Raw genomic sequence first — 15,083 nt, 5'->3', positions numbered from 1 at the left:
CGAGCGAGAGATAGATGGAGAAAGAGAGAGAGAGAGGGGGACATAAAGAGAGAGAAAAAGAGAGAGAAACAATCATTTTTCATAATCATGTTTTCTGTGACATTTTTCTGTGAACAACATTGGCAGATAGACAGAGAGAGAGACAGAGTGAGAAAGAGAGAGCGGGGGGGGGGGGGGTTAGAAAGTTGGACGTATAGTCTGTACTGTATTTATTATTATGCTTCTTCTCTCTCCCCCCCCCCCCTTCCGAATGTTTCTTTGGTTTCTTTCTTTTTGTTTGTTTATATCTTTTCGCTAAATTAAAATGTCCGACCAAGGAGTTATCTCCTTCGTCCGACGTATATACTGTCAACAAATATTTTTTTCATATTAATTGTATGCAAAAGAGATGCTTTTATATCCTAACTTTTACTTTATAATAATTTATTATTGTACAGTAATATTCTTCTCATTTCGATATCAGCCGTTCGTTCCGGGTTTCTTTTCTTCATTTAAAAATTATTGTATAATATTTTTTCTCAAAATCGGAAGAAATAATTTCGGTATAAAAACAAAAAGCGGAACAAAAAGCAGTACGAGAGATAACAGGCGCGGATCCAGGAATTTCTTGCCGGGGGGGGGGGGGCACCGTGTGGGAAAGAGAACATATATTTTTTTTTTTAGTCCCCCAAAAATCGCAACGACTCAGCCGGCCGCTGAATAAGGGGGGGGGGGGGTAAGAGGACACAAAAAAAAAAAAAAAATTTGGCCGGGGGGGCACGCCCCTGTTTTTCAGTATATTTTGGGCGAATTTAGGGCTGATTTTAACATATTTTTTTTGGCCGGGGGGCACGTGCCCCCTGTGCCCCCCCCCCCCCCCTGGATCCGCCACTGGATAAAGATGGAAAATGGCGTTGAGAGAGCGAGCGAGCGAGAGAGAAGCAAACATTTCCCCTATCATTTTTCGTCTGTGACAATACTTAATCTCATCCTCTTGTTTATTCCTTTATCTTTGCATGATTGTAATATCTTTGAATGAATATTTTAGATAGGGTTAAATCTGGCTATATGCGTTATATGATTAACAATTCTTATTGAGGAGTATGTCGAAACGTGCTTTCGAAAATCGCCAAACAGAAGACAGTATGCTATCAAATACTGTCAAAACACATACATAAACACACAAATTGTATGCATAAATTAAATGTATTAATCCCAGATGCAAATCAGAAGCTGTATTGAAAAAAAAACCTTCGCTCATGTTGTTGTTTGTGTTTGTGTTAACAGCGTTGTGGTGTACACTGTTAGCGTTTGTTGTTAATTACAAAAAAATCTATGATAACTTGATAACCCAATCTTACCATAAAAGAATTTCTTACATTTTAATGAATTTTATTGCCATACATTACCTATCAAATACTGTCAAAACACATACATAAAAACAAGTTTATAGGCCTACATTAATCCTAGAATGGGCCAGATGCAAATAAGTAGCTTCGCTCATGTTGTTTTTTGTGTGTGTGTGTCTGTGTTGGATTTGGGGTGTGTTGTTTACAAAAATAACGCCGGTGCGAGTGGGCGGTTGTACGGCCAGTACATGCAGGCGCAGGCTAGGTCGCAGCAGCGCTGACTTCCCAATGAATAATTCAATAGTCTAAGAGTTGAAATGTAGCTGTTTCAAAATTCAACTTTTAACAACTTTTCACTGTGAGAACACTTTCTTTCATTACAAATACAGAAAATATGGTTGTATTCAAGTTTATTTTACATCCATAAGCTCCGTCACTAGAGCTAAGCCAGTGGTCAGTGGAGTCAGAACGAGCGATGTGGTAGTACTAGTACGTAAAGCTGGTGGAAACTTAGATGCAAATATCCTCGAAAATATGCAGTTACGAGGAAAATTTTCAATATTTAGTGATAACAAAGTAATAACATAGTACTGAGATACAAGGAACTAAAAATGGCTTGACTTTGAACTTGTAAAATACATCAAATTAAAACAACAAATTAGGGGGCGAGATGACCAAAAAAGTGGGGGCGAGCTGACCAAGAATCCCAAAATCGGCAAAAAAAATCGGGAGGCGACATGACCAATTGGGGGCGACTTTGTAAGGGGGCGGGCTGACATTGGGCGACTTGACATGGAACCGATTAGGTGTCTGCTAACTGGACAGAGGTTGAAAGTTGATAGATCTACATCAATTTTTTAACCATGACAAATTTATGTCAGCACATTGGTTACGCCTAACGTTTCCAATTCCTAATTAATTGAGTATTTATTTAATAAACTGAATCCAGCTACCCTCTTCTAAGTTTTTTTTTTCATACATAACAAGCATAAGTTTGTACTTTATTGCATACAATTTTATTTATTTATTTTAGCACATGTATGCAAAGCCAGAAGTTACATAAGTCATGCCATGACTGCTGCTTTGTCTCCCTCTTGTGTTATTTCATGCTGACGAAACTTAACAAAATGGCAGCGCTCAGTGGAACGTGCGTGAGGCAGTGGTTACGATTTTTGGGTACAAATGCTGCAAGAACAAGGAGGGTGGATCACAACAGTAACAGCAGGACTAACTTACCAGCATCTAATCATCATCTTAGGCAATTAGTTCGCCCACTATCAGTGACTTCAGTGGTCAGAAATGAAGAAAAACAGCCCAATCAGCCGACAGAAAGTGCGATGCCATTGGTGGCAATGCTCCGCGAGGCAGAGGAGAAGGCGAAACGGGAGACAGACGACGACAGAAAGAAGAAGGAGGAGAGAAAAAAGAGAACGGCACGCATCCAGAAGTGGGCCATGCGTATCACAGGAGGAATGCTTGTTGGAGCATCACTATTGACTGTTTATGAATTAGGTAGACCTGAGTGTAGTGTGTTGCATCAGTTCACAAGTGTGGTCATGATTTCAAAGTCATTATCTTTCTAACCTGTTTTGACTTTCACTTTGTGTCAATTTTCCTATCTTTTTTAAAGCAATTTTCCTAAAGATGAAGACATTATATCATAGGCCTACACTTTTTCACATGTTTGACTGCAAAGTGCAAACTGCTGCACAAAACAACCTAGGTCTACAGTCTACAAATACATGTGTGAACATGTCATGTTGGTTAACCGTAGAACCTAAAACGATCAGCAAGAAGGCGTATTCAACTCGCCAAGGGCAAAGCGCCATTTTTTAAGCGTAAAGGCTAAAACGAAAGTTGATATTATGCTGGAGCAACCTCTCTCTCTCTTGTATCCTTCCTCAGCTAAGATCGGAGATCGTCGGCACTGTGAGTCTGCCGAAGTTCCATAACAGGCTTTCTATAGGTTGCTGGGGTACTTGGCTGTTATTAACTAGATTTTGACAGGTTGTGTGAAGATTGCGTATCAAATATAGGATAAGTGTATGCAGCTGTGTTTTGGCACTATTTCTGATGGGTCCAGGAGGGAGAAAGAGCACCGACTCTAAGACCAGTACAGGGACAGACTTAAAGTCTTGGGCAAACTGTTTTGTGTTGAGGTTATCCTTAACTTGTTAATAAGGTCTTGGCGCACAGCTGATAAGGCTGGGCAAGTTGCAACAAGGTGCTCATCATCCTCCCGCTCTGCCCAACACAGACGGCAGCAGTCATTGACTGCCTTCCCAATCTTGACAAACCTGACTTGGGTCAGGAAGTTTTTGCAGGAGATCTGGACTCAAATGGTGATAGCTGGCCTTAAGCTCAGGTTGGCGATACGCCCAGGATATATATCCTTGGCCTTTGGGATAAAGAAGTCCTGTTAGTGAGGGCAACACACTGTCTGGACTTAGAAGCTTGCATCACTGCTGACTGCACCATGTGCTTCCATAGCTGGTAGTTGGGGGCTTCATTACAAGCTCGTCTAGAGTGGGAAGGCTGAGCTGCTTTAGAGCCAAATGGCTTGCTCTCAGGAGCTTGATGAGGTAATCAATGTAGAGTGTGTAGAGCGTGGGAGATAATACTCCTCCTTGCCTAACTCCTTGTATGACATGAAAAGAGGGTCCTATCACTATGAACATGACTGACAAAGAAAGCGGACAAAATATACAGTTCCTCAGGTAGACAAAGGAACATCCCTTCACTGCTATTATGTAAAAATGTGTAGCACAGGTGTCACATGCATGTTCACCTTTTTACATAATAGCAGTGAAGGGATGTTCCTTTGTCTACCTGAGGAACTGTATATTTTGTCCGCTTTCATTGTCTGTCATGTTCATAGTGTATAGAATGGTACCAGAACACCTTGCTTGAGCAGCTGTTGTCAAATTCTGCAATGGTATGGAGCAGAGCTGGGGATGGGTGTGTTGCTGCTTTCTATGCCAGGATACCTTCCTGTCAAATCCTGTCAAATGCTTTCTGAGCATCCAGGTGTATAGTTGGTTAGAGAGCTTGAAGATTTCAATGACAAGGTCCAGGGCTTTTCCTGTAAGAGTGCAGGATCTTCCCTGCTGGAATTCGAATTGGAGTGGGTCTGGTATTTGGTGTTGTAGGTGTTGGGTGAGTTTAGGTTTGCGTAGGACAGGGGTGAGCCAGATTCCTCTATAGTTACCTGGGATAGATGGTTTCTTGTCTTTGCCTTTGTGAAGAGGGATCGCAAGACCATTCTTAAGGCTAGGTGGAAAATGCTCCAAATGAACCATCCAATTCATCAGGACAAGGATGAGAATCCTGGTAGTGCAACCAGCGTACAATAGGTTTTCAGGTGTTGTCAGGTCCACTCGCTTTGCCAGGCTTTAAGGAAGAGATGGCAGTGTACAGCTCCTTTGATGTAAAGAGATGTTTTAACCCATGGGGGAGTTGGCTTTCTGGGTGGGTTGGATTGGGAGCTTGTGCTGCCCTGTAGTCAGTTGGTGTGGAAAGATCTTGGAAATGGAAATGAATAGCAACGACCTCCAAGGTGAAGCTGCTGCACACCTGTGTTTTGGTCCTCTTCCTTTCACTAGTGTTTAGAACAGCCTGTCACTGTGTTCATGGGCCTCCTCAATCTTTGAGAAAAGTCTGTTTCTGCAGGCGCCTTTTGACTGCAGCAGCTTGGCAGGGAAAGCTTTCTTGAGCTTGGCAGATAACACGTTCCACACGTTGATCTACCTCTGATAGTACTCCTCCACCTCTAGATTTCACTCAACCTTGCCCTTGCCTCTGTTTTTCAATGAGTTTCAACAAAAATTGACTGCAAACTGGTTGTGACTGTTAGAGGTTCTCATCAGGATTGATTCAGAGGCCTTGTGTAGAAGATCTCAAGGTTGGAGAAGTCATCAGCCATCAGGGCATGGGTCAAGAATGTGTCTGTGTTGGACCGCTTAGTGCCATCATCACTTTGAAAGGTGTAAGCTTCCTGATCTCTAAAGATCATAGATAGACAGGAAAACTCATTTTCAGTGATGAAAGCATCAAGGATGTTCCTTGCTCATTTCTTACGCTCCTTGTTGTGAAGATCAACGCTTAAGTCACCACCTACAACGAAGGTGCCAGAATGGTTCTGTTGGATGATGCACAAGATTTCCTCTAAGATGGCCTGATATTCAGCAAGAACTTTTGGGGTGACGTCACACGGCATGTAACAGTTGAAGAACAGGCTCCCCTTCGTGTACCCAATGCTTTAACAGTTGATGGGTGCATGGAGTGTATTGTCAGAAGGTTTAGTAGAGACGCTGTGAGGTAGTAGACTGTCTCCATCTGCCACTAGTTGGTGGCGGCCGATGCACGGCCATGCCGAAAAAGAGAGCTCTGTTCTGGCTGATTGTTGGCCTTCTGTTGTTGGTCACTGCTTGGAATGTTGCTCGACATGACTTCAGCTGGCCGAAAGAGCGTCCTTGGCTTCGGCTTATTGTTGACTTCTATTCTTGTGGCATTCTGTTGTAGGTCCCAGTTTGGAGGTTTGTTGGCCATAACATCAGCAGAATGAAAAAGCGAAAAGTTGGGCTTGGTCGATTGCTGACTTCAGATCCTGTGATATTCTGTTGTAGGTTACAGTTTGGAGTGTTGTTTGTCATGCCTTCGGCAGAACTCCTGAAGTTGACCTTGCTAGGAAAGGCTATACTGAGGTCATCATTCATAAGTCGGCTAGTTCTTCTGGAATTGTGCTCTTATTCCACAGTGTGTTGAACCATGTCATGCTCCCTCTGAAGCTGTCGCGTCTGGTTGAGGAGTTGTTCATTCTCCATTAATATGACTGCGTTTATGTTGCATTTTTTTCAAGTCTTCCTTGATGTAACTGCGGCCAATCAAAAACAACAAGTTGACAATGCTTTTACGGGAGTGTTTCTTGTATTCTTGTTTAGCTCTTCTTATGAGCGTAGCTTCATTTCTTTGAACTCTGTGAAAACTGAGAGAAGCAAATGACAACAAAAAATGGGCATTAATTCAAAGATGCTATAATAATTACAGGTTCCTTATCCGAATTTGAGCATGGCCCATGGGCATTCTTTGTGTTTCCTGAACAGTCTTCACACTTAATATAACTTAAATTCTTATACATGGGCACCTGTCTCAAAGTTATTGCATAAATATCATGATTATACACATATTTCCCACAAATTAAACACTGCAAGTTTAAGTACTGACCTTCTTGCCTCCTTTTAGTCAATCAGTTGTCTACAGCTATGAAGATGATGCATATATTCATCAATTTGTCTCAAACATCGGATCTTCCATGTTCGTCTTTGAAACTCAAAGTCTGTTGCCCCAGATGGCGCTCCAACCTTTTGGTTGGCTAACTCAAATACACTTGTACTTGAGCTCCTACATATGTTTGGAAAAAGCTTCATATTCAGAGGTTTTTGATGGGGGATTCTCATAGGCAGTTGGGATATGGACGATGTTATTTGAAAGAGTCCTCTGCATCTCATCTTCCAACCCAACTGTGTGCCCACTTTCATCATGTTCTTGAAGAGCTTTGTTTACATCATCGATGACGTATTATAGTTAAGGTCCAGGTTCTTCAGGTTGACCTTCCTCAAGGACACCTCTTACAGAAGTTGCTTGCGTACCTTCATCTTGATTATTGCTGTCAAAGTACTCCCCTTCGTTAGATGTGCCCTTTCCGCCATGCTGCGATCGTGAGGAGCAAATCTGTAACAACCCATTGATGGTGGAGCGTGGACTGGAAGGCAAGGGACGAGCATCACTGGGACATGTCAGCAAACTTGTTCTGTTTCTGGTTGTTCATCCATTTGGGCTTCTCTGAGATGTTGGCTTGGTGAGGTATCATCACAAGTTCGTAGTGTCAAGGTAGTACATGTAGTACTTAATAGCTTTGCAGGTACCGCAGGTGAATGGGGCCTTTTTGTCTATTATTAGTTCTGCTCGATCATGGTTCTTTTACCCTGTGCATTCAAAGTGAGTCCATGTGTCGCATGCCTGGCACTGAATTGTACTAAAACATGCAAGTGTGTTGCTCATAGAGCATTGCAGTTTCCGTTCCTCAGGGGAACACTGGTATATCTTGGCACTGCTAAGACACTTATTTGACATGCTAGCTGACCTGTAGATTTCATTGAAGAGGCAGTTTGGGCTTCTTCTGACAGAGGAAATCAGCAGTGACATAGATTGATAGATAGTTTATTGGTTCCCACAATATCTCATTTTACAAAGAGTGTAACAACATATTGAAAAATTATTATAATATACATGTACATACAGTACCGGTACACACTATTCAGAAAAATTGCACTCCAAAATGTTTGCTGCTCACAAACTGTGGACAAGACTTTTCAACAAAGGTGTATTATCACAGTGTTTCATAAATAGATTTATTTAGTTTCCTTTTGTTGACTTCTTTCATTTATAATCTGTAAGGCTATATCATTGTCAAAATTCTATATTAGATCCATACAATGAACCTCTACAGTGTATTGAAGACAAATTTTATCATGATTATAGTATACCTCTCCTTTTCTATTTTGTTTAACAGGCCAACCTCAGCTAGACGAGCATGGGAAAGTGGTAAGATTACTGTTTTTCTTTTTTCTTTTGTATATATATGTGTTGGGGGGGGGGGGTCTAGTTTGTTACTTTTAAATCAAATTAATTTCCAAGTGTATATTGCCTATAACAGATTTCAAGACTGTTTGTCATATGTACAGTGTATTTACTACTAACCTTATCTGTCTCTTCTGTTCTAGCTGTGTATGATCTGGATTTTTCCAATGTCTATCTTCGTTGTAACAAATCTAACTATGCCAGTTAGAATGATAATAGAAGGAGTAATATAAAGAAGTTGTAAACACAAAAGTATCACAAGGGAGTTGTAACTTGATCAGCATCACATCTAAGAATTATTTAATCATATATTTTACTTTATTATTTTTCAATTCTGTAATCTATAGCAAGGGATATGAGCCTTCAAACTAGAGCTAGAATTCAAATATCCCAATTGAAATTAAACAATATAGTAATTTTATTTCACAATGTCACAGGAGCTGTTTAATGTTCCTTTTCACTTTGGATTATTTGTAATGATTAATGAATACTTGATGGTTGTTAAATACATTATTTCATTTTTATTTTTACTTGTTTTACACACAGATAGTAGATGAGTTTGAGGATGATTTCATCGTCTTTGGTTATTTGAAGAGGGCGTACAGAGAAATGAACACATACCGAACGGTAAGTAAAGTTGAGAGATATTTGCTCTGAAAGAGATTAGAAATTCAGGAAGAAATGTCCATTGTGGCTAGAAATCATGGCAGTGTCGTGGAGTTTCCTTTTTGTTTTTTTATATCAAGTTTCAAAACTCAAAAATATATTCATGGATTAGTTGGATACAAATGATATTAAACATCTGTATCTTTACAACATACATGTATACACAACTTGCATCAAGAATACAGTATAAAGTGCAGAAGAAATTTAGTACAGAATTGTATGGTCAGTCTTTGCTGTAAAAATCATTTGGCTAAATTAATTCAGCCTACCTGTCTGACCTTTGCAGTTGAACTAGGATTATATTTGCTTGCTTTATTGGCCTATTGGAGATTTTAAGTATTATATATCTCTTCATGGGAAATGAAGTCACATGGGTTTCTGGACAAAAGAAGAGTTTTTGTTGTTTTCAGGCTTTAATTTACCCTCGATTTTATATCTCATTTTGCCCAGATGATCGCAGAACCATCAGCTGAGAAACTGCTTCCAGATCCTCTGGTTGAACCCTACTACCAGCCACCTTATACACTCGTTCTAGAGATGAAAGACATACTGGTCCACCCAGAATGGACGGTCAGTCTTACAATTAGATTTATCCACAAAGCCCTACCAGTTCTCTTCTGTACCTCAGTGATGCTCAACAAATCACTCTTTAGTCCACCAGGTTTTTGCTTTGCATATATACTCAAAACCTACATGTCATTAATGTTAAAAAGTTTATTTTCTGAAATTACATTTTAGATTCATGATAAAAATATTGCAACTTTCACATCATTAAATGCATCAGAGGCAATCTCATAAGTCTTCAAATTAACATCCTCTGTTTTTAGTTTGTATTCATTCATAGTCCATGAACATTACAAGTCATATATGAGTTGTTGAGAAATTTAAAAATGTATTTTGAAGATATTGATATCTGTCAGATATATTAAAGCCCCACTGGACTACTTGAAGCTACTTGCGTCCTCGATATTGCAAACAATGCCTAGTCGGTGACCCTTGGTCCCCATGGTCCACTTTTTCTTATGTTAATTGAGAGCTGATTTGATGAGATAACCACCCGTCAGTGACCATGCAGGGAGGTCTAATCCCTCCTGGCCAAACTATTGCAGATAAACTTTAAATGAGTTTATGTTTTCTGTTCATCTCACAATTTCAGTATGCCAATGGTTGGAGATTCAAGAAGAGACCAGGAGTAGAATACTTCTTACAGCAGGCTGGCCCACCATTATTTGAAATTGTCATCTACACCTCAGAACAAGGATTTGTGAGTACTTTCTGGATTGACCATGTCGTCTGTTGAGAGCCAAAAGGGCATTAACTCTGTGTGTTGAAGTATATGAGGTAATGCCCCTCTGGTTCTTTGCAGGTGATGCATGAGGTAGTGTCAAACGATGAGATGTTAAGAAAAGATGAGAATAACCATAATGACCATAAGTTGTGCTTTTATAGCGCATTGTACAGGATTTTTTCTATGAAAGAAAGTTTATTAAAGTCTATCTGCACTAGTTTGGCCAGGAAGTATCAAATCAACTCTCAATTAACATTAGACAAAAAGGGGGCCATGGGGGGGGGGGGGGGGATCAATGGGTACCGCTTGGGCATTGTTGGCTGTATAGAGGGTGCAAGTAGCTACAAGTAGTGCAGTCCCGCTTTAATATACTGAAAAATAAATAAAAAAACTTATTAAGTAAAGAATATGTGTGACTGCAAAGCCATATAGTAATAAGACAAACGATGGTCCTCCTGGAAGATGAGATGGAAGGAATGTGGAGACAGATTAGTGAGAAACTTCCTGGGTTGTTAAGATGTAGTGTGTAGGGTACTACAGGAAGCAGTGTGGCACAGTGGAAATGAGCAAAGGTCTATCTATGATTAGAGGTAATCCAGATTCCACACAAAGTCAGTTTGCGAGTGCTATTTCTTGAATAAGTATTTCTATCTTGAAGGTTTCCTAGAACTTGCGTACATGTACATTTTATGTACTTGTTGTGTTAGCTTTTTGGTGCAAAGATTATTAGCCATACAGAGGATCTAGTAACAGGATTACTTTCAGAGAAGATTATTCTTTATGAAATACAAATCGGGTAGAAACACAATGTAACACATTGTTTCCTTTATATTTTACTCTTTGTTGTTTTGACAGACTGCATTTCCCATCCTGGATTCCTTAGATCCCAAGGGTTGTATCATGTACAGACTCTTCAGAGATGCAACCAAGTATGTCAACGGCCATCATGTCAAGGTGCGTCATTCGATAACAATTCTTGTCAAATCTCTCTTTAGCAAAGCTTTCAAAGTCTGGAATAGAATAATTGGGTAGTCTTGTGGACGTTGAATTTTTTATTTTTTATTTATTGACTCAGACTTAAGATTTTTTAAATATCATGAAATTCTGTGCTTATAATTCAACCAAACTTTTTACATGTTGTGGCAAATCAAAATATAAAGATTATGCCTCGCTTACAATTCTTTCTCAAAACCCAGATGTAGTAATAGGTTACTTGGAAGGATGTTACTTCTGTATGCAATGAGAGCTACAAATTAATGTCAAAAATACATCCAAAGAAGATTTTTTTTTTTTTTCCCTCATAAAAATGGCTGGCTGGCATTACGTCTACATTCTGGCAGCTAATCACATCCTGTATATATTTTTTGTATTTTTTTCCTTTGTCATTAAGTTTAGCTTCTGCTTATATTATCTGATTTCAGCTTCCTGTTCATTATTGTGATTTAGTTTTACGAGTGCCAGTAAAAGAAGCTTTGATATGTCTGTATTCAGTGCTATTCCAAGAATTTTGTTTTACAACCATATGATAATCGTCCCAAATTCAGATATTGGTAGCACCAGACAATACTTCTATTACAAGATTCTTTAAACATCATTTTCATTCTCTATTCGTTTCCTACCTCTCAAGTGGTACCCACTCTGAAAGAACAACCATTTCTCCTATGTACAGGCACATTTCTTCAAAAAGCAGAGGAAACCAAGAAGAAGGTGGTGTGTAAAAAATAGATAACAATATTTGTCTATGTTCCCTTCTTGTACAGGATCTGTCAAGTTTGAATCGTGATCTTTCTAAGGTAATCATTGTTGACTGCAATGCTAAGTCATACCAGCTACAGCCTAAGAACGCTCTAGGTTTGAAGAAATGGGAAGGCAATGATGATGACAGAACTCTCTTTGAATTAGCTGCCTTCCTCAGAAGTAAGTTCCTTTATGTAGTTTGCTGCTCTCATTAAATTATTTTTCCACCAGAAATGAGATTTTTATTACAATTTTCACTGTTCTTTAATTTTGATCTTTAATTTGAAGCTTTTAGATAGTGATTTCGACATAAAGTAATCATTTACACACAAACAAATTAAAAAATCATTGTTGTTGTAACAATAAGAGTGGGGACTTGCCATGTTTACAATACAGTTATTAGGAAGTTCAGAGTAAAACATTTTTTAAGAGCTCATGTCTTCCTTTTTGTTACTTAAGTGTAAGTAATTATAGTAGAAGAAGCAGTTATCATGTGTAGATGTCTAAAACCACTCTGATAAGGATCGTGATTTATTCACTGACATCATTAATGTTGTTCCATTTGTAGAGAAAGATTTCACTTCATATAGCTCTCTTGTTTCGTAACAAAGGTGCTACTCATTACCCTATGGACTCTAAAAGTAGTTACATAAATTTTTGTTGGACTTTATTGCATGCTAATACAGTACCAATAATCATTTTATGTTTCTTTTCTTTTCTCCCCAAGCCGTTGCTGCTAGTGGTGTGGAAGATGTAAGGACAGTACTGGAATTCTACCAACAATTTGAAGACCCAATGGAAGCATTCAGGATTAACCAAGCCAGATTACAGGTCAGAGCAATGCTTAACCCCTGCTAGACCTCCATCTTTGTGCTCAATTATCGTATAGGAACTTTCACAATGTAATTTTTACTTAACATTGGGCAAAATATATCATCCATGGAATTATACTTCATGATAGAGGTGATTGTTTTTGTTTCTAGAAGAAAAATATAGACCCTCTCAGTCAAAAAAAAATTGTTCAGCTCTGAAATTCTTGGGTATGATTTGCTACCCAGAGCACAGAAGGATTTCATGATGTATTTTTCTTATTGTTGTAAGTAAGCTTTAAATGAGATGACAATTTCCGTGATTGACTGATATCATTGCGTGAGATTCGGGTGATATTCAGGATTGGACAATTAAGAGCTATCTATGCAGCATAATGTGGGGGAACATTGAGAAACTGTCATGTTGTCAGGAGTATTCAATGAAAATACTTCATTGAATAATAATAGACTCTGGCAGCATGTGTGTTGATTTCATGGAATATTGATGTTGTAATTGACCGACCCTACCAGCTTGCAGAAACGGTTTACATGTTGTATATCATTATGCATAAATTAAAACAAAATTCCTTGTGTTCGATCCATTTGGAAATAACATAAATCGATCCAGCTGTAACAAAACAGCTTGTAAAGAGCATTAATTAAAACATTAGTTTAAATGTAATATTGTGTATTGATTTGTTTTTGTAGAGTGAGCAAGAGGAAGAGGCGAAGAGAATAGCAGAGGCCAAGGAGAAAGGTGGCTCATCACTAGTAGGAGGTTGGACCAGGGGATTGATTGGAAGAAGATGAAACTCCATCAAAGTACTAGTGTGAACAAATCTGTCTTGTCAGCACCTTACTAATGTGAACATGGCCTATCCGTTATCTCGTCTCTGTGATGTTCTGCCAGGAGAAACGCCTCTTTGTACCTCAATATGCAGAATTCAGATTTTCTTTTTTGTACAGTCAATGAATTAAATAACACAGTACCTAAGAAACTCATATTGTATGTTGAGACCCAGAAGAGAATTAACTCTATAAGGAAGAGTGGGTTAGCAACCTTCTGGCTCAGCAGATGAGATGAAGGCATTTCTGGTTGATATATCATTAATATTATGGACTCTTTACACATTAATATTAATATTATGTCCGTATTCCACATAGGCGTTTTCAGAATTTGTACTTTTGTCTAATAATGTTGTATTCTGTGACAGTGTTTTCAGTATATATATATCTATTCTCTAAATGGTATATGTTATTAAGACCACTGTTAGGGATTCTAATTGCAATTTACAAACAGTCAGGTAAGAAATGGACCTAATCATTGTGAAAAGATAGTGTCTAAATGTTATACTGTAAAAACAGAAAATGTCACATGCTTGAAAGTTTCATGCAGGGAATTGGTAAATAGATTTAACTCTATGAAAAAGAGTTAATCACAATTTGCACAACATTAGATTTTTGCAAATGGCGAATGTTTCTTAATTCTTACCATGAAAATGGCAGTCCTTCAAAGAGCAATTGTCAAGTTTCATGTTGAGACAGTTTCTGGCGATACTCAGTACTTTATAATGTGTCTTTTTCGAGCATTGGCTTGTTTTCTCATCTAGTGCCAAGACGCCTGATGAGGATTTTCAAACATGGACTGTGGTAGATAAAGTTATTTGATTTCTTACTACTCTCTTTAAGAAAGTAGTCTTTTATAGTCTGCTCTTTAGGATATTTGTATAAAGAAAAGTATAAAGGATCATTGTGAAGCAAAAGGAGCATACAGACTAGTAAACTCCATCATATAAAGAAATATTGTAGAAAGAACTAATTTTGAAGAGATCAAGTGACATGACAGGTAGCCAATCATCAGTGTACACTACAACCATATAGCCCTGCCCACTTAGACAACTTTTGTAAGCTATGATGTTCAAACCAGACCCTGATTGATTATCAAGTCTTTATTTGAAAGATGCTCAAATATGCATTTTCCTTTACATTCTGTTATACAACGTTCAGGACTACCAGAGTTCATTGTATCCCTGTAAGAGAATCGTATAGATTTATGATGAACTGTGAGCGCAGGGTATGAAAGTACGTGTATATTTATTTCTTGGCCATCAATCATCATGCCAGCCTTTTCTTTACTAACAGGAAGAGTTCGGTTACAAAGATGGGCGTCTTCAGTATCAAGGTCCTATCTAGCCAGAGGTTTCAAAATACCATTGCGCTTGTGATAGTAGGGCAACACTCTATTCCAAGCAAACTAAGATTAGTGTGAAATAGCCTGCTCATCTGGTGAAGATGCATTCGGAGTATGGCTTGATGGAGATCAGAGACTTGAACCCTGCAGGCCTGCATTATTTTCTTGAGAAGCCATTGATTAGTTTAATATCTCAAACTTGAGCTAGCTATGCGAGTAAAATTCATGTATGATATGAATGAGTGAGCTGGTACTGTCAGCATTTGTATTTTCGTATTGAGGATTTTTATAACAGGATCATTTTGAATATATTTTAGGACAGTTTACTTTTTTTTGTTACGTTTTTGGTAAAAAAAAAAATTGTTCTTAAAACAATTTCATGTATTTTAACCACTAATGCAGATTCAGTTCAATTCAGAATATTT

The 15,083-nt window shown here is 38.5% G+C and overlaps 2 protein-coding genes across 2 annotated transcripts in view; one reads left to right on the top strand and one right to left on the bottom strand.

Moving 5' to 3' along the window:
• LOC115921243 (McKusick-Kaufman/Bardet-Biedl syndromes putative chaperonin-like) overlaps positions 1–2,639 on the bottom strand; it is a 25,519-nt gene extending 22,880 nt beyond the window's left edge. The window contains exon 1 of the mRNA XM_030978530.1: positions 2,565–2,639. The gene's annotated coding sequence lies outside the window, so the exon portion shown is untranslated. The remainder of the gene's footprint in view (positions 1–2,564) is intronic.
• On the top strand, positions 2,406–15,083 carry LOC589731 (mitochondrial import inner membrane translocase subunit TIM50). The gene is made up of 9 exons (XM_011675298.2): positions 2,406–2,840; positions 7,900–7,931; positions 8,514–8,594; positions 9,084–9,203; positions 9,790–9,897; positions 10,777–10,875; positions 11,682–11,838; positions 12,386–12,489; positions 13,176–15,083. Exons 1-9 carry the CDS (start codon positions 2,435–2,437, stop codon positions 13,275–13,277), a joined length of 1,209 nt encoding a protein of 402 aa, XP_011673600.1. The 5' UTR covers positions 2,406–2,434; the 3' UTR covers positions 13,278–15,083.

This window comes from Strongylocentrotus purpuratus, unplaced genomic scaffold, assembly GCF_000002235.5.
Source record: "Strongylocentrotus purpuratus isolate Spur 01 unplaced genomic scaffold, Spur_5.0 spur5_contig_813, whole genome shotgun sequence".
In the NCBI taxonomy this organism is placed as follows: Eukaryota; Metazoa; Echinodermata; class Echinoidea; order Camarodonta; family Strongylocentrotidae; genus Strongylocentrotus; species Strongylocentrotus purpuratus.
Note: the sequence above shows the minus strand (reverse complement) of the source record. Positions and strands in the feature narration are given on the sequence as shown.